At 42.6% G+C, this 24119-nt stretch overlaps 1 protein-coding gene across 2 annotated transcripts in view; it reads left to right on the forward strand.

Annotated features, from left to right (window-relative positions):
* Positions 1–1186: 1186 nt before the first annotated feature.
* Positions 1187–24119, forward strand: part of DAO (D-amino acid oxidase) — a 56508-nt gene continuing 33575 nt past the window's right edge. The window contains exon 1 of one of the 2 annotated variants that reach the window (XM_088457235.1): positions 1187–1244. Coding sequence is in view for 1 of the 2 variants with exons in the window: in XM_088457234.1 (XP_088313360.1) it covers positions 16524–16567 (44 nt within the window). In the remaining variant the exon portion in view is untranslated. Of the gene's footprint in view, positions 1245–16471; positions 16568–24119 lie in introns of those variants that run through there. The other variant, XM_088457234.1, reaches the window with a different exon arrangement.

Raw genomic sequence — 24119 nt, forward strand, 5'->3', positions numbered from 1 at the left:
CTAAACTTTATGGTTGTGTATAGATCCCCACCAGTATTTCTACCTGGAAGTGACGTGAGGGCGGAAGTGTGGTTCCATGCCCATAAAGGCCACCAAAAGAAGAAATTTGTTAGCTCGCCACGCTTCGGGCAGGTTTATATTCCCCCTCTATGTCCACGTGGATAGTAAGGAATGACGTTGGACAGTAACTGATTATGTCAAGGTACAGATACTGAAGGGGATTTATCCATTACCTAAACTTTATGCAGAAACCTTTGTCCCCAAATCCCCGGATGCAGCTGCTATGGGACACAGAGCAGAGCAGGAGCAGGTTCCCCGGGAAGCTGGACCAGAACCACTGGGCCCTCCCCACAATTTTGCTATGGATCCCAGCAATGTAATGTTCCACATCAGCCTGGATCTTCCACCTTTGTTATACACCTTAAGCATAAAATAAACTCTGTGAAGAATGAGTATCTCATATCTTGGCTGCTGCTAAATACCTGACTATACACTGGAAGCAACCTGAGCCTCCATTCATTTCCACGCATAAGAACCAAATTTGGCTCATTGCACTCGTGGAAAAAAATCACATATATCACCTGCATGATATTTTCCTTTGTATGGGCGCAATAATTATTATTATCAACACTACAATTAAATGAGCTTGTTGCACCACTCCAGCTTTTTCTACTCTTCCCCTATTAAAAATGTATTATGTTGGATTTACGTTTCCTTTATGCTAATAAAGTCATTGTTAAAATGTACAAAGATGTATCTCTTTTGTCTACTATTAATGTCCTCTGAAATTAAAAAGTTAGTAAAAAAATAAGTTTTGAGTTACTGTTACTGGCAAGGTGAAATAATGTGATCTGACATCACTACTGGTACAGGAAAAAGAAAATACAATCAGCCCAGTGGAGGGTTCTAAGCAGAGCTTTTATAGTGTATTAAGGACATTTTCACAGACACTTACAGGAGACTCTTTGTATATTTTGCAATCTAAGTAAAACCATTACAGCGGCCTTTAACTGATGAAAGAATGTGCTGCACAGGGTTCTGAGACACGAAGCATTGCTGGCACTTGGGAGGTTAACACCCAGCATTCCCTAGAACAGGTTTTTAATGGCTCACTGGCCTCTCAATCTTGTTTTGTGAAACCAATGGCATGCCTTGGAGACAGCTGTTACATCTGGTAACCTCACACGCCACTTCCTCTTGGCTGTAAGTAGACTGTAGAGTGAACATGGATAAAGTTGAACTAAGTGAGTAAACTTGTTTGGATTACTTTTCTCTCCTTTTACATAACTTTAGTTACTATACGGTCATTTAAACACACTCTTTAATTAGAAGAAATTTACATAGAGGGAATAATGCTACATCTAAATGTTTAGACAGTCTCTACTGCAGTAATGTTACTTATTAATTCCTTATATCAATGCTATATTTACTGCTGATTTATCTGTTACTGATTTTCAGTAAGAGTACTCTGCCATTTAATATTCCCATATAGATTTTCTCTTTGATGCTGGGTGGACAGTGGACAAAGTATATCATTTGTACAGGCGATGAATGATATATATTGTGTGTACACATCGGCTGACGGTCGGGACTATAGTCGGCTGTATGAACAATTTATAGTCCCGACCGTCGGCCGATGTGTACACACAATGAATCTGTGAAAAAGGCACTGTATATCGCGTCGGCCGTGCAGCACAGCAGATGCAATATATTTGAAAGATATATAGTGCACATCTGCCTGTATACGAGCAACCAACTGACCGGCCCATATGCTGTCCGAAGTAACCAGCGTCAATGACATCACTACTGGTCCTAAGGCCAGACATATCAGTCTGCTGATTGGTAAGTGTGTATGCATAGCTGCATACTTGGCTGGCCAGCGCATCCATCGGCCAAGTATGTACCGCACATTAGTGTTTTGGTCCTGATTATTGCTGAAACTAAAGCAATACAGGTAACTTTTCTTATAATACAGTCAGAATGCCACCTTGATAGTCTATCAGCAGATGCATACCTGCCAACACCCTATTTTTGGAAATCAAATAGTGTCAGAGTGGTTTTGGAGTGTGTAGAAGTAGGCATTTATGTGTGGATCAGGATGTGGTTTATTTTGTCTTGAACTTACAGTCAGGTCCATAAATATTGGGACATTGACAGAATTTTCATATTTTGGCCTCTATTCACCACCACAATGGCTTTGAAATGAAACAAACAAGATATGATTTAACTGCAGACTTTCAGATTTAATTTGAGGGTAATTACATCCAAATCAGGTGAATGGTGTAGAAATTACAACGGTTTCTATATGTGCCTCCCACTTTTTAAGGGACCAAAAGTAATGGGACAAACTAAACAATCCTAAATCTAACTTTCACTTTTTAATACTTTGGGCCTGATTCAGAGCCGGACGCAAGTGGCTGCTCGCTCGCTCCGAGCGATGTTTGCCCAACTGCGCATGCGTACGGATCATAATACGCATGCGCGAACCAGTCATTGCGGCTGAAAGTCGTTTGTTCGCTAAATTGCGAATGCCTGCTATTTTGAGTGACAGAATGAGGCGTTTGTGGGTGGTAACAGGGGAAGGTGCTTGAAAATGGGGAGTGGAGATCCGAACGCAGGCGTGCTTAAAGGTCAAAACGGGCGTTTTATGGGTGTGCATAATTAATACAGCAGCGTCATTGACCACGTCACTGGGTTATTTTATAGCCAGAACTGGTCGCAAAATTGTGGTAGCAAAAACCAACCCCAAGAATAGCGAGCAGTTCATACCCTGGTCGATGTACTCGATTAATCTAATAAATAGCGGACATGACGTAGGATGCGAGCGGCCAGGAGGCGTTTTTTTCTAAATTACGTTCTCATGTTTTGTTCGCTCGTTCAGACATAGAGGCGTGAACAGACCGCAAAGAGCGAACGGTTCATTTAAATAGCCAGCCCCTTTTCCTGAACGAACGTCCGCAAATTGCGAACGGCTCTGAATCAGGCCCTTTGTTGCAAATACTTTGCAGGCAATTACAGCCTGAAGTCTGGAACGCATAGACATCACCAGACGCTGGGTTTCATCCCTGGTGATGCTCTGCCAGGCCTCTACTGCAAATGTCTTCAGTTCCTGCTTGTTCTTGGGGCATTTTCCCTTCAGTTTTGTGTTCATCAAGTGAAATGCATGCTCAATCGGATTCAGGTCAGGGGATTGACTTGGCCATTGCATAACATTCCACTTTTTAGCCTTAAAAAAACTCTTTGTTTGCTTTTGCAGTATGCTTCGGGTCATTGTCCATCTGCACTGTGAAGCGCCGTCCAATGAGTTCTGAAGCATTTGACTGAATATGAGCATATAATATTGCCCGAAACACTTCAGAATTCATTCTGCTGCTTTTGTCAGCAGTCACATCATCAATAAATACAAGGGAATCAGTTCCATTGGCAGCCATACATGCCCACGCCATGACACTACCACCACCATGCTTCACTGATGAGGTGGTATGTTTTGGATCATGAGCAGTTCCTTTCCTTCTCTTCTCTTCCCATCACTCTGGTACAAGTTGATCTTTGTCTCATCTGTCCATAGGATGTTGTTCCAGAACTGTAATGGCTTTTTTAGATGTTGTTTGGCAAACTCTAATCTGGTCTTCCTGTTTTTGTGGCTCACCAATGGTTTGCATCTTGCGCTGAACCCTCTATATTCACTCTTGTGAAGTCTTCTCTTGATTGTTGACTTTGACACATATACATCTACCTCCTGGAGAGTGTTCTTGATTTGGCCAACTGTTGTGAAGGGGTTTTTCTTCACCAGGGAAATAATTCTTTTGTCATCCACCACAGTTGTTTTCCGTGGTCTTCCGGGTCTTTTGGTGTTGCTGAGCTCTCCGGTGCATTCTTTCTTTTTAAGAATGTTCCAAACAGTTGATTTGGCCACACCTAATGTTTTTGCTATCTCTCTGATGATTTGTTTTGATTTTTCAGCCTAATGATGGCTTGCTTCACTGATAGTGACAGCTCTTTGGATCTCATATTGAGAGTTGGTAGCAACTGATTCCAAATGCAAATGTCACACCTAGAATCAACTCCAGACCTTTTACCTGCTTAATTGATAATGAAATAACGAGGGAATAGCTCACACCTGTCCATGAAATAGCTTTTGAGTTGATAGTCCCATTACTTTTGGTCCCTTAAAAAGTGGGAGGCACATATTGAAACTGTTGTAATTCCTACACCGTTCACCCGATTTGGATGTAATTACCCTCAAATTAAATCTGAAAGTCTGCAGTTAAAGCACATCTTGTTTGTTTCATTTGAAAACCATTGTGGTGGTGAATAGAGGCCAAAATCTGAAAATTCTGTCAATGTCCCAATATTTATGGACCAGACTGTAAGTTCAAGACAAAATAAACCACATCCTGATCCACACAGAAATGCCTACTTCTACACACTCCAAAACCACTCTGACACTATTTGATTTCCAAAAATAGGGTGTTGGCAGGTATGCATCTGCTGATAGACTATCAAGGTGGCATTCTGACTGTATTATAAGAAAAGTTACCTGTATTGCTTTAGTTTCAGCAATAATCAGGACCAAAACACTAATGTGCGGTACACACTTGGCCGATGGATCCGCTGGCCAGCCAAGTATGCAGCTATGCATACACACTTACCAATCAGCAGACTGATATGTCTGGCCGTAGGACCAGTAGTGATGTCATTGACGCTGGTTACTTCGGACAGCATATGGGCCGGTCAGTTGGTTGCTCGTACACAGGCAGATGTGCACTATATATCTTTCAAATATATTGCATCTGCTGTGCTGCACGGCCGACGCGATATACAGTGCCTTTTTCACAGATTCATTGTGTGTACACATTGGCCGACGGTCGGGACTATAAATTGTTCATACAGCCGACTATAGTCCCTGTGGGACAATCCCGCCTTCCTGACCAGGACTGCATGCTTCTGATTGGCCAGTTTGAGAGGTATACTTACCCCCCGCTGCTCTGCATAGCATAGCAGAGCAGTGGCGAAAAAGTGCCTCATATATCTGCCACGCAGTGTGTGGCAATAAAAAGGAAGGGAAGGTGGAGGGGGTGGTCTAGCATATTAGAAGGGCTGGTCGTGACTCCGAGACATGAGGCCATATCCACATGGCACTCAGAAACACTCTAATCAGCATTCCCCAATTCACCATTAGAAAATCTTGGGAGATAAATAGGAAGCCTGGCATTTACATATGTTCTATTCAACCAAAAAAAATTATATTTTAGGACACACAGGGCAAGATGAATTGTCAGCAGTGATATTAGTACACATGGTCACTTATAGCATATGTCATACTTAGCCCCAAACATTTAATGGACATTTTTATTGCCAAGAGAGAGCAGGGACATCAGCTTTCTAGGGGCCTATTTATTAATAATTGTGGAGCCACAGCAAACTGAACATTACGTATCGCCCCATATCGCAGCTATTTGGTATGTTTTTTTCAGGGCTATTTATTACTGCAGTGATGCCAACACAGCTGCCCTGATAAGCAAGACCCTGCACTTTAGCTACTAAACACAGTGGTAACACTGCTGGGTTCTACCCTGAGCCTTAGGTTGTGCATGCATACTACAAGAGTTGCAGAGGCGGAGGTGTGCTACGTTTCTGATATTAATACAATGGCCCCTTTACAAATTAATCTAATGCACAAATCATGTGGAAACTTGTGTTCATGTGATCATCGGGCTGAAGACATTGCTAAATAGGTCCCCTAATCACTTTTCTCAGTAGAAGAAAGATGTGTCAGAGAGAGAAAGGCAGACCTGCAGTTAGTAATAGCAATTCCTGTATGCTGATATAAAATAAAAGCAGAACCATTGTGTAGAGTAGAGGTGGGTAATAAGCACTCCCCCCCAGATGTTGTAAAACTACACATCCCAGCATGCCCCGTCACAGTTTTGCTATTTGGCCATGCTACAAATGTTGCAATGCATGCTGGGATTTGTAGTTCAACAACAGGAAAACCGCTTATTGACAACCCCTGGTGTAGAGCTATGGGTCCAGTGGCAAGACAGCAAACTTTAACTGACTTGGCGAAGTGGCATGTCAACTACTACAGCTTCAGACCAGTATCAGCAGGGCAGCTGAGAGATATTTAGCTGCCTGGGCCATACCGGCTCAAATAGATTTTATACATAAATTATGGCGATAGGTGGTTTTCCATCACTGCAATAAATTGTGTTATAAAATCAGCCATATCACCAGATCTTATTAACAGGCCCAATTTGATGACTTTACATAGCAGACAAGGAGGAAGCTCTGCTGAATGCCGGATATGCCATTGCAATTATCATGAGAGGTAGATAACTTTGCAGAAGCATCTATGTTACTTCTGCACGGGATGATCAAACTACAACAACCCAAAGCTCAAACCAAACACTAGCTCGCCGTCTCTATAGTATATTGATACCTGAATTTGTTTGTGTTTCTAGTATACATGTCCTGCAGTCTATGCTATATTGACAATTGGATTAGTTTGTTTTACTAGTATGCATGTCTTATTAGGAGTACTTGTCTTGCAATTATTTGTTCATTGTGTTTATAAAATGCCAAGTAATTACACACTGCTGTTTACTGTTCTGCAATTAATGGTTTATAAGGAAAAACAAACAGGGAAATACCCATATTTGTTCCATTATACAACGTCTTCATTTTCATATTTTAATGAACCGGAAAAAAATAAAATTCTGGCGCTTCTAACTAGTAGCAATAAATTATATACAAATAAAACATAGAGCTGCAGCAGATAAACAAACTCTGTGTACGTTTGTAGTGAAAGAATCGAGAAAAAATGGGGAATATGTGTGCTGACTATATTAAATCAAATAAACCATTTAACAAATGAGTGATGCGATTGTAAAAGTACAAGAATATCAATATATAAATGTAATAAACTCTAAGGATGCCACATAAAATATACAGACAAACATAAATACATATAACACTCTAAGTTCCAATATACTAATACTATCAAATATTGTAACACTGTTAAATAGTAGAATGCACAGATACAAATGTTGCCAGTGGCTGTGAACCAGCAAAACAGGAAAAATCTAATGGATTAGATGGTGTGTTGAAGAGCTGAGAGCTGTTAGATAATTCTGCAAACCATATAATTATTGTTTCCACAGTATGGAGAATGCCGACTGATTAGTTTAGCAGGTAGGGCAGTATGGTGACACGGATCTTTAATGTTTAAAGGAAAAGTCACATAAAGTCATTTGCAATAGCTCGTGAAGCTTCAGAATTTTGAAAATAGGTTTATACCATCAATCTAATGCAGTGGTCACCCACATTGAATATATTCCCAGGAAGGGGTGAGAAATGAGTGCGCAATGATATAGCTGTTTAGAATACACCAAAAGGCACCCGCTGATCGGGCTGTGGATATATCAGAGTCAGAGCGGATAAGAGTAATATGTTGCACTGCGTATTCACAGTGCTGCCTTCATGTACTCACAAGCTTGTAGAATCGGCTTGTATGGGGCCCCCCTTGTGTGCTCCTAACCTCCGGTGCCCTGTTTGTAATGCCGGGAAAAGCAAGCATCCAAGCTGAGTGCTGTTGGTGTATTAAAAGTGCTGCAGGATCCTGGGTATAGATGTAGCGAAGCGTCAAGCCAATACAGATGGCAACAGTGTATCCAATGTGATACAATGAATTGAAATGGAAGCATCCTCGCTAACGCGTTTCGTCACATATCATTTGAGAAAGTCACATATGTGACGAAACGCGCTATATGGGACATTTCCATTTCAATTCAATGTGCCACATTGGATACATTGTTGCCATCTGTATTGGCTTGACACTTCGTTACGTCTATACCCAGGATCCTGCAGCACTTTTAATACACCAACAGCACTCGGCTTGGATGTGTGCATTTCCCGGCATTACAAACAGGGCACCGGAGGTTAGAAGCAGACAAGGGGGGCCCCACACGAGCCGATTCTATAAGCTCGTGAGTACATGAAGGCAGCACTGTGAATACGCAGTGCAACATATTACTCTTATCCGCCCTGGACTCTGATATATCCACAGCCCGATCAGCGGCCGCCTTTTGGTGTATTCTAAACAGCTGTATCATTGCGCACTCATTTCTCACACCTTCCTGGGAATATATTCAATGTGGGTGACCACTGCATGAGATTGATGGTATAAACCTATTTTCAAAATTCTGAAGCTCACGAGCTACTGCAAATGACTTTATGTGACTTTTCCTTTAAACATTAAAGATCAGTGTCACCATACTGCCCGACCTGCTAAACTAATCAGTCGGCATTCTCCATACTGTGGAAACAATAATTATATGGTTTGCAGAATTATCTAACAGCTCTCAGCTCTTCAACACACCATCTAATCCATTAGATTATTCCTGTTCTGCTGGTTCACAGCCACTGGCAACATTTGTATCTGTGTATTCTACTATTTAACAGTGTTACAATATTTGATAGTATTAGTATATTGGAACTTAGAGTGTTATATGTATTTATGTTTGTCTGTATATTTTATGTGGCATCCTTAGAGTTTATTACATTTATATATTGATATTCTTGTACTTTTACAATAGCATCACTCATTTGTTAAGTGGTTTATTTTCATATTTTAGTCTTTATTATATGAATATATTCTGCAAAGGTCTGGTTCACTTAAGTAGATGATGTATCTTGTAACAATATTATTTTAATTCATATATTGGACTTTATATAAGTATTATTCCAGCAATCTACACTAGTTTTTATGAATGTTGTGTGTGCCAAGTTGTTAAAAAAGAGATGGACAGCATCATTAATATTGATGGCAATTGGCTGGGGAACTCGGCCACAGCTGGAAGTACATAACTGAAAAGGGCGTCGTCCCAGACTAAAGCTAGGTACACACCTTTGAGATCACTCTTTTGATGTGATGTTTCAATCGACTTCACTCCCAATTGGAAGTCCTGACCACAGTGCCAATATCTGCATATACACCTATATATATCACATGTGACCAGAGCTGTAACTAAACTTTTTGGTGCCCTGTGCCAAAGAGAGCATTGGCGCCCTTGCCCCCATTTTTTAAATAGGGACATAAGATAGTGCACCTGTAATAGGGCTATGGCCTCATGGGGAGGGGCCAGGGAAGAGATAGGAGAGGCCAGGAGATGCTGGAGATAAAAGAAGAGGAAGCTACAAGTGAGGATGACCATAAACAGGAAAATTGACAGGCCCAAACAGTGCTCCCCCTGCCCAGGGGTGCCCTCTGCAATGGCACTGGTCGCACCTCCCTATTTACGGCTTTGCTTGTGATCTTCAATCCCCAACTGCCAAAATATTGTAAGAAAATTATTGCACCTCCCACAGAGGTGGTGCTGCTGCTGGTGTAGAATCAGAAGACCGGTGGAAGGACCGTACACAATGCAATGTTGGTCCGATCTGGCCCTGTCAAATCGGATGAATGTTAAACTACATATAGATGCATACTTGCCTACTTTTGAAAACTAATCTCAGGGAGATTATAGTTGGTAGTAGAATGCGGAAAATGGCTCACTGTTAACGGGACGTGTCATGCTGTGCTCAAAGGGCGTGTCCTTCACTGAACAAGGAGACTCCCACATGATGCGGGAGGATAGGCAAGTATGCCCCTTACCCATACAGTGTCTAGCATACACCTCCTCATACCCACACAGTGCCCAGAAGATGCACAACCCTCATACCCGTACAGAGCTCAGCGTACACCCCCCATACCCATACAGTGCTTAGCAAACACCACCATACCCATAATGTATGGTATACACCCCCCATACTTACACACTGCTCAGCATACACACCCCCCATACCCATACAGTAATCACCATGCACCCTCCCATGCCAACACAGTACCCAGCATACATCCCCTCCATACCCACACACACAGTGTTCAGCATATACACACCCCATACCAATGCAGTGCCCAGTATATACCCCCACATATACCATACAGTGCCCAGCATACACACCCATACAGTGCTCAGCATGTACCCTCCATACCCATACAGTGCCCAGCATGCACACCCCATACCCACACACTGACACAGTGCCCAGCATACACCCCCTCCATACCTACACACTCGCAGTGTGCAGCATACACCTGCCATACCCATACAGTGATCAACATACACCCCCTATACCCACAAACTCACAGTGCCCAACATACCGCCCCATGCCCATACAGTACCACCATGCACCCCCACACCCATAGTGCCAGACACACACATAACAGTACAGTAATACTATACTATTCTATACCTGTAGCACAGCCACACAGCATCTGTCAAAGCCCTGTGTCGAGCAGCAGACTAGATAACTAGAGGAGAGGGTGACGGCCATGTTGCCGAAGCTCTATAATTCCGGATACCCCTCTTTCATATGCTCTCCCACCGGTGGACGCCAGCTGGAACTGCAGCTAAAGAAGGTGCTCTAGAGCAGGTTATTCTCGACAGCAGAGGAATGCGGGGGGTTTAATTAATTTTCGGGGGCATCGGGAGACTGTGCCTTGATCCGGGAGTCTCCCGCAGGAAGCGGGATGGTAGGCAAGTATGCATAAATGCAATCCAGTGATCATCCAATAAAACATAATTGAAGGTGCTTACACACTCTTTTGATTACTAAAGAATGGGACTAAATCGAAAGAACGGACTGGCGATTGTATAGGTGTGTACCCAGCTTAACATGTCATCCAATAATGATTACAACATCCAATCCTGAGACACCCTCTTCAGTCAGGTACACACCAGAGAATTCACAGTTCCTCAGCTAATTTCAACTACAAGATATAGACCCTCATTATAGGCTATTTTTTGGTATGCTTAAATCTGGGATATACTGAATACATGCCTTATGATTTTCCTATGATTCGCAGGAATAAATATGGTATTCTCGAACTGTGATTTACTGACTACATGCTCTATTTGCAACATATGGTCCTATGTGGTTTACCTGTAAATGTATTGATGACCCCACACTGCTGATTAACATTCGTATGTATATTTATTGCACAACCTAAACCTTATAGACTCTAAGCCAGTATTTACCGCGATGTTTTTTTTTGTTTGTTCTCTTTTGATAGCTAGTATCATTAATTTGTAAATGTATTACACAATCATCAATCATTGACCATAAGAGACAGATTATTTGCTCATTTTGATATATATTGTTCAGTTTGTGAGTAGGTGCCTTTTATTGTAATCTGAGTGTCCTTTGACCTTCCTTATCTTCTTATTTCTTTTACATATATTTTTGCTGTCTTTCACCTATCTCATAGTGTTAGATTGCTCGGGCATTTAGACAATGTTTTTGATTTTACCAATAGGGCAACCAGCCCAGAGTTATACTGAGATTACTGTTAATATTTGGGTTCATTGATTTTACTCAGTGTGATAACCCACTAGGACTTTGTGTGTCCTTTCTTCTCTTTGTTTGTCTGTTATAAGTGTGCTGTAGGTCAAAACAATTACTTAATAAAATGTCATAGACCTTGTAATATGCTGTGATGTCATGTGTGTCCTGCTTTAGAAGCACTTGTCACACGTATGTGTGTGTCTGTGTATGTCTAAATCAGAAGAGATTTTGCGTTTAGTACAACGTTTTAATATCTAATGCATTATGTAAAGCAGGAAATATATGTTTTGCTTGTCACTAGGTATTTGTTACATATTATATGGGTGATCAGATCAATTAGTGCATGCTTAGGAATGAACTTGGTACATCAGATAACATTAATAGCACTCAAATCATTCATGGTAACTTCAGACATGTCTTATTTAATAAAGCAAAAGTACTAACAAAAGATAATAAAAAATCTTATGGCTGTGCAACTGTACTGCCAATGTATGTAGTTAATCGCAAAAAGTATCGGGTATGAAGTCTGTATGATAAGGTTATGCTTGTCAGCAATCCAATAATGTCAGAATAGTAAGTGGTGGTAGGGCTTTAAGGTGCGGCGTCCCGTAACTCCAGGTACCCTACTTACCCAATTGCAGTTTTCCAGTTGCTGTTCTTCTCCTGCTCTCAACCCGGAGCCCCGGGAGTGCAGGCAGGAGGCGAAGTCCCCGTCCAATCCTGGCTGCTTCCTCAGTTCCTTATTCAGGTGTTCCTGCAGCCTGCTTGGTTATTTCAATTTTTTTGTAATCTGTAATTTTCTTTGTGCTACTTCAAATTTCACTTTTTTGAAGTACATCTATAAATGTCACAAAGCACCTGTATCCACTAACAGACTTTACTTCCATTGGTCCACACATCCGAATTTACTATCTCAAGTGGCTTTGTGGCGCTACTCATTGACTTTGGAAATGGCTGACGACTCTGTTTTCCAAATATGCAGCTTTCACACATGGGTCTTTCTGTATTAGTCACTGACATTCCTGTGGCCATCCCATTCTACAGCTTTTGAACACTGTCAAATCCAAGGTGACCACATCTTTTATGATAATTCCAATGAATGTGACTCACTTGTCATCATTCCGTAGCAGTGCTGTGTATCAAGTACATTCAATTGCTGGTGTCTTGTGCCTGTAGCAATAATTATCCCACTTCTGTTTCTCACAATGCACTTTCCTTTGGCAAATTGAATTCTGTGGCCTCTCTGATTTAGGACACTGATGGCATTAAGATTTGTTCCTGTCTCTGGTACGCAACTGTGTCTGCGATTAGACTAAGTTGCAAAAAAAGTATGTTATGCTACTTGGGCAAACATTAATTATGTTCACATTATATAAGCTATACATACAATAGTATACACATGGAAAAATATAATGACACAGTATTTGTAATATATGGGCATATGGGTGTGTAGTATAGGCTTTATTACGGAACTCTGCATGAAGCAAAAATGCAATAGAAATTGAAAACTTCGGCCCTCATTCAGAGCCACTCGCTAGCGGCAGTACGCTCGTTCCGAGCGATGTTCGCACATCTGCGCATGCGTATGGTTTTTAGTACGCATGCGCGAACCAGTCAGTGCGGCCGAAAAACATTTGTACGCAATATAGCGAGTCCCTGCTATTTTGAGTGACAGAATGAGGCGTATGTGGGTGGTAACAGGGGAAGGTGCTTGAAAACGGGGAGTGGAGATCCGTTTGCAGGCGTGCTTAAAGGTCAAAACGGGCGTTTTATGGGTGTGCATAATTAATATAGCAGCGTCAATGACCACGTCACTTGTTTTTTTATTAACTCAGAACTGCTCGCAAAATAGCGGTTGAAAAAACCAACCACAAGAATAGCGAGCAGTTCATATCCTGTTCGATGTACTCGATTAATCTAATAAATAGCGGACATGACGTATGGTGCGAGCGGCCAGGGGGCGTTTTTAAGAAATAAAAGAGCGTATGTTTTGCTCGCTCGTTCAGACTTAGAGGTGTGAACAGACTGCAATGTGCGAACGGATCATTTGCATAGCCACCCCTTGTTTTTGAACGAACGAACGCAAATAGCGAACGGCTCTGAATGAGGGCCTTCATCCGCAGCATGGTATCTGGTCAACAGTGAAAAGGTCCACATTCAGAAGATCGATACATTCTGAATGTCGACAGTCAAAAGGTCGACATTGTCTCTAGGTCAACCACCAATATGTAGACAGGTATTTAGGTTGACATTGTTAAATGGTCAACACATTCAAATGGTCGACATTTAACATGTCAACTATATAGCCTATACATACAATAACATACATAGTATACACAAGGTACAATAAAATATTAAACAGTATTTGTCATTTATGGAATATGTATGTGCAGTATAGACTTTATTATGGAAATCTACATGATGCTATAATGCAATAGAAACTGAACATCATCAGCAGCATGGTATCTGGTCGACAGTAAAAAAGTTGACATTCAGAAGGTCGACAGTCAAAAGGTCGACATGGTCACTAGGTCAACCACCAATATGTAGACATGTATTTAAGTCGACAATTTTAAATGGTCGTCACGTTCAAAAGGTCGACATTTAAAATGTTGACACTAAAATGTAAAAAAAACTATAATGATGATTTTTAGGATTAGGGTTAGCAATTACGGTTTAGGTTTAGGCTAAAATAAAAAAAGTCAACATTTTTGTGTCATCATGGTAAATGGCAACTTTACGAAGGTGTCGACCATTTAACCATGCCGACCTAAATGCTTGTCGACCTAATGACCATGTGGGCCTTTTGAATGTTGACATTCAGAATGTGTTGACTTTCTGAATGTTTTAGGCCACTGATGGCAATTAGATTTGTTCCCATCTCTGGTACACACGCACCTGTGTCTGCGATTAGACTAAGATGCAAAAAAAAAAAAAAATGGTATGCTACTTGTTTCAGGTGCGCTAAATTTGTCATTCAGAATGTGTTGACTTTCTGAATGTTGCTCTTTTTACAGTAGACCAGTCATACCACACCCCAAACAGCATAGCTGTATGATTTAATGAAGTCCAAACTTGGTCTTAGTCATATTTGTCCATACAAACCATAAAACAATGTGTACACTCCAAGGTGGGCCCACACCGCACACCCTACACCCATTTATTCAATACTTACCTGTTACCTCTCCGGAGTCCTGCATCGGCAGTAGCAGCGCTGTACAATTCACTGGCAAAATGGCACGGCAGCCATCTTCCTGGTGTTTTCCGCATGTACAGTAAGGAAATGGCAGCCGTGTCATTTCCCTGATAGTCTGCACATGCGCAGTAGACTCTGGCACAGCGCTAGAGTCGAATAGTGCCCAAAGTCTATTTCTGAGCTCAGTGCGCTGCCGGCCGCTGGGTAGAAAGGAGGGGGCCCCGGATGGAGACTGCACACCGGCCTCCTCCTCTCTTAATATGTCTCTGTACGCCAGGATAATTATCTGTACCACACCTTTCATAATATGTGTAAATTACTTGTTACTAAGCAGTAGCAGAGATAACTCACACTGGGTAATTATACCTCTGCGTGGCGATAACCATATACATATTTTCTGACAAAATAAAAAGCTTTGAATTACTTTTTTTTGGAATAGCAGTGGAATTATTTAATTGTTTTTTTGTTATTTCACTGCTATATTAGCTGACAGTGGATGTAAGTGTAAGATTAATAATTAAGACCCTAAATGATAAATCCCAGATTATGAGAAAAGACCGTTAGACCTGCATCTTACAGAATAAGAGGGACACTGGGTCTGGTCATGGAAATAACATACAGCACAATACGCAGTACTTTCTCAGGCTCATTGTGTGGAACAGTGTAGTGAAGACGTAGGACTTGATTTTGAGTCGCACGCAGTAGCGTCTATTGCCGGCCGGCTGAATGTGCAAGTTCTGAGACGCCCAATGTCAGCATCCATAGATGCACTAATACTGTTTGGTGTGTCCTTATACGCTACCATTGGTCGCACCAGCGAAACTTGCATTATCCCTATGACAGGTGCAGTGTCACTGTCTGACCACAGCCTCCTATGCCTGTTCAGACCCACAGCCTCTTGCATTGACACGCTGCGACACTCCAATAACACGCCCACAGAACGGACCGTTCTTTTGCATGCGCTAGTAGCCACCTCCCAGTCACCATCCAGGAACGACCATCACTTTTTCACAACATTTCTGATACCGTCTATCCCCATCGCAACTCTGTGAACATCAAACACCCATCTTGACGCTTCATTCATGTCTTACAAAACTTATGAGAGCAAGATAAGTTGGCAGGGCCATAGCTAGGGTAGTGCGGCCGGTGCCATAACACAGGGCACCACAGGTCAGGGGGCGCTGTTTGGGCCTGTAAAATTTCTGTTTATTATCATTCTTGCTTGTAGCTTCCTCTTATTTCATCCTCAGCATCTCCTGGCCTCCCCTATCTCTTCCCTGGCCCTTCCCCATGAGGCAATTCCCCTTTTTTGGGTGCATTATGTCCCTTTGAAAAATGAGGGGGGCGCCAATGCTCTTTCTGGCACAGGGCACCAAAAAGTCTAGCTACGGCTCTGTAAGTTGGGCTCTTTTTTTTCACTTTTAGACATTTTAATATATTCACAAATGTGCTTTCTCCTATGAATTGTACATGGGTGGCAGAAAGGCATCAGCTACAGCACCAACAAGGACAGGTAGCAATAAGGTCATTTTCGCGAAAGAAATGGATCTGATGCCACCCAACAAACTGTGCTCCCATAATCCCATCTCTATGAGCAATTTATTCTCTATGCCCACTCACTGCTTGATGCACCCACCTCTATCAAACACTGCTTAAATCTGCGTATTATAATATAGGAAAATACTTTCCTATGTGGCCCCTCCCCTTAGTCGAAACCCCGCCCACTGACTGCTCTCATTGCCTGCTGCGCTGACTCATCGGGACTGTTCCGTCCTGTCGCTAGAATACGGTTAGTATAGTAGTAAACTGAAAATGAAACTGCTGTGGTGACAGTGACACCACTATACTGTACTGTACTACTTCCTACTAGTGTAACGGATGCTGCGCTGCTTCCTCTTCCCGCTACTGTTATGCAGATCGGAGCTGCTTGTCTCTCTGTATTATGTTCTGGAAGAGAACTTCATCATGTCTGATTCATACCGTCAGGTACCACCGCTTTTACATAGTTTAAAGTTATAATTGTATGTCTGTGCTAATTGATTGGCACCTCAGTCCAAACAACTTTGTAACACTTACTGGTAACACATAAATTACATTTTACACACAAGTATTCTTACATAAAGGAGATACTATACCATAACATAAATATGGAAAAGACATCATTTATATTTGTTATACTGCTTACTTTTGTTCTCTGTTATCAGCTATCTATGACTGTGGAGAATGTAACTGTAGAACTCCCCCAATAGGGGTTACTGATACTTATATTGTGTTACGCATTCCACAATCTGATAATCGCCTGAGAACTTTCCTTAACCTGGTTACACTGCTGTAATATTGGCTGCTGTCTAGGGCTGTGAGTCTGATATCACATCTTGTGACTCAAAATGAGCTGAATGCATTGTAATGATCTGCCTGACATGTATGATGTGGTTATTGGACTTGTAGCTGTATGCAGTTGGAAGATATCCCCTTTTAGCTTGTTTTGTAATTTTATTTTATACCTCCCAATATCAGAGCAACAAAAATTGGTGACAACACTAGCCATCTAGTCATGTCACTAAGGGGCCCATTTATTAAGGATCGCATTTTGCAATGCGATCAGGGCATGCAGTACCGCCCATGATCGCATTGCAAAATGCGATCATACCGTCCGAATGTATGACCCGGCACATGCACGGAGACGGGCTCCGAAAAGAGCCCGTCCCTGCGATGTGGCCGGAGTGCATTCCGGGCTGCTGCGCATGCGCAGTCCCGCGGACTGCACATGAGCTGCGCCCATTGCCGGCGGAGGGATCTGGGAGATCCTTCCGCCGGCTGAAAATGCGGTAAGTGCCCATAGGACACAGCGGCTAACGCTATCTGCAGATGGCGTTAGCTGCTGGGGTCAATATCGGGAATGCGAAGCATTCCCGATATTGATACATTTGGCAGCATCGCATCCCCCACAGTGGCAAACACAGGATTTCTAGGGGGGTTTCCAAATGCTTAATTTAAGAACAAGTGTGGCCAGACCATGAAGAGGGCATAATTAGCACTTATCCAGCTTTAATATGCATCATACAAAGTGTATTGTGTATCATAATTCCAGCATATAGAGGACCAGCGATCACAGTAACCCATTATATGCAGCAGTAGGGCCATCCTGTCTGAGCAGAATGTTTTTTTCAGATGTGGGCACCATTCCAGAGCATTGGAGCAAGTCTGGGAGTCTGGGGGAGCAGCAGAAGAACCTAGCACTGTCCTGGACATATATGTATAGTCTCCTTATATACTGGATAGTGTATTATTATACAGTATTAATAATTATCCATATTGATGGTCTATAGCAATGCACCCCTAACAGTGCATGTTTTCCACATCTCCTAGTTGATGCACAGGTATATTTATTACTGGCTGACACATAAAGATTCACAGGTGTTGCTTATAATTTCATTTGTGATACTGAGAAGAACATGCAGCACTAGTAACATCGTATTATATTACTATTTCTATTGTGGTCATGGTTTGTGCTGGGGAGGGGGGTTTCCAGGCAGACGGAAACCCCCCCTGCGTTTGCCTATGCCCCATAGAAACCTATGGGGGAGGCGGCTGCCGGCGGCAATGGAGGGATCGCAGCAGGTATCGGAGATGCTTGCTGCGGTCCCTCCTTCATACATTCAGGGGATACTAAGTATTTGAGGTAAACCCCCGAAAACAGGTATTTTCGGGGAATTTACCTCAAATGATCTTTGATAAATGGGCCCCTAAAGCACATGGCCGTAACTAGGATCCAGAGCCGTAACTAGACTTTTTGGTGCCCTGTGCCAGAAAGAGTATTGTCGCCCCCCTCATTTTTCAAAAGGAACATAATGCACCTAAAAAAGGGCCATGGCTTCATGGGGAAGGGCGAGGGAAGAGATAGGAGAGGCCAGGAGATGCTGGGGATGAAATAAGAGGAAGCTACAAGCAAGAATGATAATAAACAGAAATTTCACAGGCCCAAATAGCGCCCCCTGACCTGTGGTGCCCTGTGCGATGGCACCGGCCGCACTACCCTAGCTACGGCTCTGCTAGGATCCGTCCAGTCATGTACGCATATGGGATTGTCTTCTACGCTTACAAATTACTAGGACCCTCACATTTAGGACAGTGCAAACTTTGGCTGTCCAACAGAAACACATTTGTCAGGCATGGTATTTCCACATTAGCATCAATTTGGTAGAGATGATAAAAAATGATCTGTAGCTTCATAATTTAAACTAAACCGATTTATTTCTGAGCTCATAAGTATACATTAAATACTAGAATATGTTGTCTGTGTTAAAACTTGGCAGAAGGCAGTGCTTGTCTTGCTGTATAACTAGGAATAGAAGGGAAGCATGAACCAGTGTAATAGCTGCTCTGTTTGAGTGACTAGCTTGCAGATTTCTAGGTAGATGGTATATCCAGGGCCATAACATATGGCTGAGCAAGAGGAGCAGGCTCCAGGGCCAGTGCAGAAGGGGGCATAAACCCCTTCTTGTGTGGCAGAGGCTAAGCTAGGCCCCCCCATACTGTTATCACTTACAGCAGGGGTCTTCAACCTTGGCCCTCCAGCTGCTATGGAACTACACATCCCAGCATGCACTGCCACCTTTTTGATATATCAGCATGCTAAAACTATGGCAGTGCATGCTGGGATGTGTAGTTCCATAGCAGCTGAAGGGCCAAGGTTGAAGACCCCTGACTTACAGCTTCTCTTTTAACAGTGGCATAACTATAGAGGGTGTAAGGGGTGCGCTTGCTATGGGGCCCGCCAGCCCAGCATCCAACCCTGCCAAGTTATTTTTTTTTTACTTCTGAAACTCCCCAGGCAAATGGCCAAGTGGCCGGGCAAGCGGGGAGGGGGATGTGGCGGGGGGGACAGGTGTCGAAGCAGACTGTAGTTTCACTCACCGACACTGTCATTCCACTCGCCGCACCCCCGCAGTCTGCAGAGCTAGCTTTCTCGCAAGTCGCAAGATGATATTATCATCTCCGGGCGGCGGGCAAGGAGGACTGGGAGGGACTTGTGTGGTGCGGGAGCAGCGTCCATCAGTTAGCAAGAGAGCGGCTGCTTCAGTAAGTAGAGTCTGAAACACAGGCAGTAATGTGAGTAAGAAACTGCTGCTGCTCCATCATGAAACTGATCATACATATATACATGTATATATATATATATATATATATATACATTCTGGTTGAGACCTAAGTTGGGGGGACCCCTTTAAAATTTTGCTATGGGGCCCACAAAGTTCTAGTTACACCCCTGTCCTTTACCATACAGAAGGAAAAAACTGCAATTCTGCCCTTTAAAAACACACAAAAAATGCCAGCTGTAATGAAGGTCTCAATGAGTCCCAATGTCCTCTCATTGTCATGATTAATTTGTACCAAAATTAGACTAAAAACAAAACAGTATTTTAGAATGAAAATTGAAACGTTTACTGTAAGGCAAGCTGTGGCTCTAATGCTGGGTACACACTAATACGACGGATCAATCAGTAGACCGATCTGCCATCCCAGGGGCTGATTTGTAAACTATAAACACTTACCAATGAGCCGCTCGATAAGACGGGACTGACATAATAACTGGGCGGATCGATGCAGCAAGTGTATGGGTGGTCGGCGTGTCGCCCGTACACACATGCAAATGCACTGATATATCTTTCCTAATGGCATCAGCTCTGCTGCAAGGCCAACCTGATATGTCGTTCACAGACATATTGGATGTACACATCTGCTGAAGCACTCGCGATATATTGTTTGTTGATTGAATGAACGATATATCGACAACCTGTGTACCCAGTTTAAAGCTGTATGTGGTTGGACTTTTATGTAACTATTACACTTTTGCACAGTGCATCTCTTCAAATTTTTTCCTGTCTCACTCCCGCAAACCAAGGCAGACTTCTACTATGCTTTGATGGTGTCTCCCAAAAGCAGGCATGCATCCAGATGGGATCTGTGTTTAGGTACACCAGTGCAAAACCTTTGTAAAATGCTTTCAGTATTCTCATCCATCCAGGCTTTTACTAATTTCACACAGCACATCATTACAAATTTAGCATTGCTGCCTCACAACATTGGGGTCATAGGTTTAATTCCAACCATGGCCTTATATGTGTGGAGTTTGTATGTTCTTCCCATGTTTGCATGGGTTTTCTCCACTGCACATGCAATCCAAAGACACACTGGCTTCTGGTAAAACTTGTATTGCATTTGAATTGGCTGCTTACCAGAATTGCATGTGTAATCAAACAGTACAGTATATCATACTTTAAACGTTGAGGTTTTGTTTTTTTTTTCAAATTAGTGACAGACAATATGGGACCTTATACTGCCAAATGGTCATCTCACTGTGGCAGCAGGAGTCAGCGACAGAACGTAATGGATGAGAAGCTGCTTTCAAAGACTGCACTTGCACAGGAAAGGGGCCTGCAACAACATGATGGCATGAGGTTATATTATATAGGTAGTGTCTAGATTCCCTGATGTCATCAGCTACTGTCCAATGTCATTCCCTAACATCCACGTGGACATAGAGGGGGCATATAATCTTGTAGTGAGCCACCGTACCCGAAACGAGCCCGCGAGGGGACAAATTTCTGCTCTAGGTGGACTTTATGGGCATGAAACCGCACTTCCGCCCTCACTACACGTTACTTGTCATCGGTTCAGGCCTTCCTATCTCTGTTACAGTTTAGGTCTGACTTATTAATAACATTGGCACAAAGTGCCATGTTAGCAGTTGGAAACTATACAGGAATAGTGGAAATATGGAAGAATGGAACCAGCGCTCCTGAAATAGGGATACACATATGAAGAAATTTTCAATCAATAATCTTATGTTCCAATAAAAGAAAGTCTCAAAATAAATCTGGATGATTTTCCTTGGTTTGAAACGATAATATTGGAATGAAGTAGTCCTCTTCTAACATAGGTACTGGTCCAATAAGGCTTCCACCTTCATAGAACCCTTTTCAGGCCCAGATTAGGCCAGTATGTAAATAGAAAATGGTAAATGGTCCTTAATCTGTCATATGGGCCTCAAATGAGATTTCCTTTTGTCGTGTATCCCCTTTATCAAAGGCACAGTAATCAGCAGAAAGGTTAGATGTTATTCCCGGGTACCTCTCTCCTGGACTGCAAGTTGTCACGACCGGGCACTTGGGATACCTCTATTGAGATAGAGAACCGGGGGGATGGGGAAAAGGATGAATAAAAGAAGGGAGGGACAGTAACTAGGTCTCCTAGTTGCGGTCAAACCCAGGTTTGACAAGATCTGCCCAGAGGCGCGGGGCCTAACTCACTTGGTGGTTTTCTCCAGTGACTCCTCCAATTGGGATTTGGTTTTCGCCGCACCAAGTGAGCAGGTCACGGCCCTCTGGACAGGTACCTGGGAATGGCAGAAGACCAAAACTAAAAAGTACAAGGACTGGAAACACTAGGGAAACTGGAAATGAAGAACACTAAAAGAGAACTGAACAGGTATGGCACTTGAAACACTAGGAGGAGATAATCTAGAGATAGACTTGTACTGAGATCCGGATAGCGAGTACACAGAGGTTGGTTTTGGGCCCTTGGGAGAATACTCAGCAAGTCACCTACTGCTGCACCTGACGTCTCATTGCTCTCACTAATGAGGGGAAGCCAGCAGTGCGATAAGTAATAGCCGATCCCAGGCAGAATCCTGACAGTACCCCCTCCTTTTAGGGTGGACTCCGGACACCAATCTTGAGTTAATATCTAGTACGAAAGGATGTTTTTTTCTTCTGGACTGATGGATCCCATACAGTATTGTCTTGTAAAGGGGGCAAAGCGGTACATCTAAATTTTAAGGTCCAAAGGTGGTGAAATCAAACTAGAACATTCGTCAGAAAAGGTAACTGAAGACGGACCCAAAGGAGCAAATTCTTTCATCAGAGCTGTACTGAAGGCCATCACATCTTATATGATTGGATCCTTGGACTCAATAAGTGGGATAGCCCACTCCAAAGCTCTTCCTCTGAAGTGCATGATGAGAACCTTGACAAGGTTGGTGGAAGTGATACCACAAGACAGATTGATTCTCGTTAGTGTGTCATAATGCTTAACTTATGCGGTGAATTGAGGCATTTCTTCATCAAAGATTATAGGCATCAATGTGTCAGACGAGTCCTGAGTTACAGAAATCTCTTTAGAGACAAAACCATTTAGAGATTCCTTAGACCGAAGATTGGGTGACTCAACTAAACATGATTGAAGCTCCTCACTCACATCAACAGAAGAACCACAATGAGATTCAGGAGGACTGGAGTTGGTATTAACTGAAGAAGCCCCAGTACTACTAAGAGAGGCAGAATTGGGACCGGAGACATCACGAACTGTAGGAACTAGAGATGGTGAACCTTGAAGAGCACCAGAATGTGTAGAACCCAGTGGCAAGATAGAATTATTATCAGACAATTTGTTGTACACTGAGATGAAATGCTCTAAAGATGACTTCCTGTTGAACAAGGTATTTATTAATTCAAACAAACTATCTTCATCTATAATTTTAATCCCTAAACCGTTGGCTTTCTTTCGTTTGGACTCTCCACCATTACAGCCCATGATGAGGTCATTGATCTTACTGCTAATATTTTCAAAGACTTTGCCTCCATACCCTTCTATTAATGTCTTAGCTTCGGTTTTCTTTAAGGACTCTAAAACTCCCGTAATCATGAATGTTAGACCTTCCATGAAATTATATGCTCCTTGAGAAACTTGCTTGGTACAACAAACTTTAGAACTGAACTTCTGAGAACCCAAAGCTTGTGAATTTTTTAACTGAAGAGGCGTTGTAACTATTGACTCAGACTGACATCCTTCACTCGAACTAATAAGTGGAACTGAATCGAATCCAGAGGAAGTTGAAACCGTAGAAACTGTCGAAACTGGCGAGGACGGGTTCTGGCAGATGCCTTAAAGAGCAGAATCCAACGATAAAGGTGAAGAAGTATTACACAGACTGTCCTCCAGTGGAATAATATATTAAGAAGAACCAGCAGCGGGGTCTGACGAACTGAAAGTCTCCCTTGAGGCTGGATCTCTAGCAACGTTATCCGGAGTTAGTAGGACAGTGTTTTTCTCGAAAGTAGATGCATCTTTAAATGGACCAACTGATGGGGTTAAACTGTCTGAAACTGGAAGAGACAAACAAGAGTCCCTGACTGAAGTAGACATGACATTGGAGACTGATTTCTCAGACGAAACACTGGAAGACTCTTCCTTGTGTGAGGCACTAGATACTTCAGTCTGGGGTATGAGACTTGAGACAGAGAACTCCTTCTGGGTATGAAGCTTAAATCTTCGGCTTGTGGTATGAAACAAGGTCTTTATTCTCGAAAAATTAAACTTAACTCCCCCTCCTGGGGTAACGAACTAGAAATTCCCTCCTGGGAAATAAAACTTACATTCCCCTCCTGGGGTATGAAACTTGAATTCCTCTCTTGAGGCTTGAAACTTAAATTCCCCTCCTGGGGCTCAGAAGCTGAAACCACCTCCTGGGGTGTAA

The sequence above is a fragment of the Taudactylus pleione genome, unplaced genomic scaffold (assembly GCF_031769625.1).
Source record: "Taudactylus pleione unplaced genomic scaffold, aTauple2 ptg000749l, whole genome shotgun sequence".
NCBI classification, from domain to species: Eukaryota; Metazoa; Chordata; class Amphibia; order Anura; family Myobatrachidae; genus Taudactylus; species Taudactylus pleione.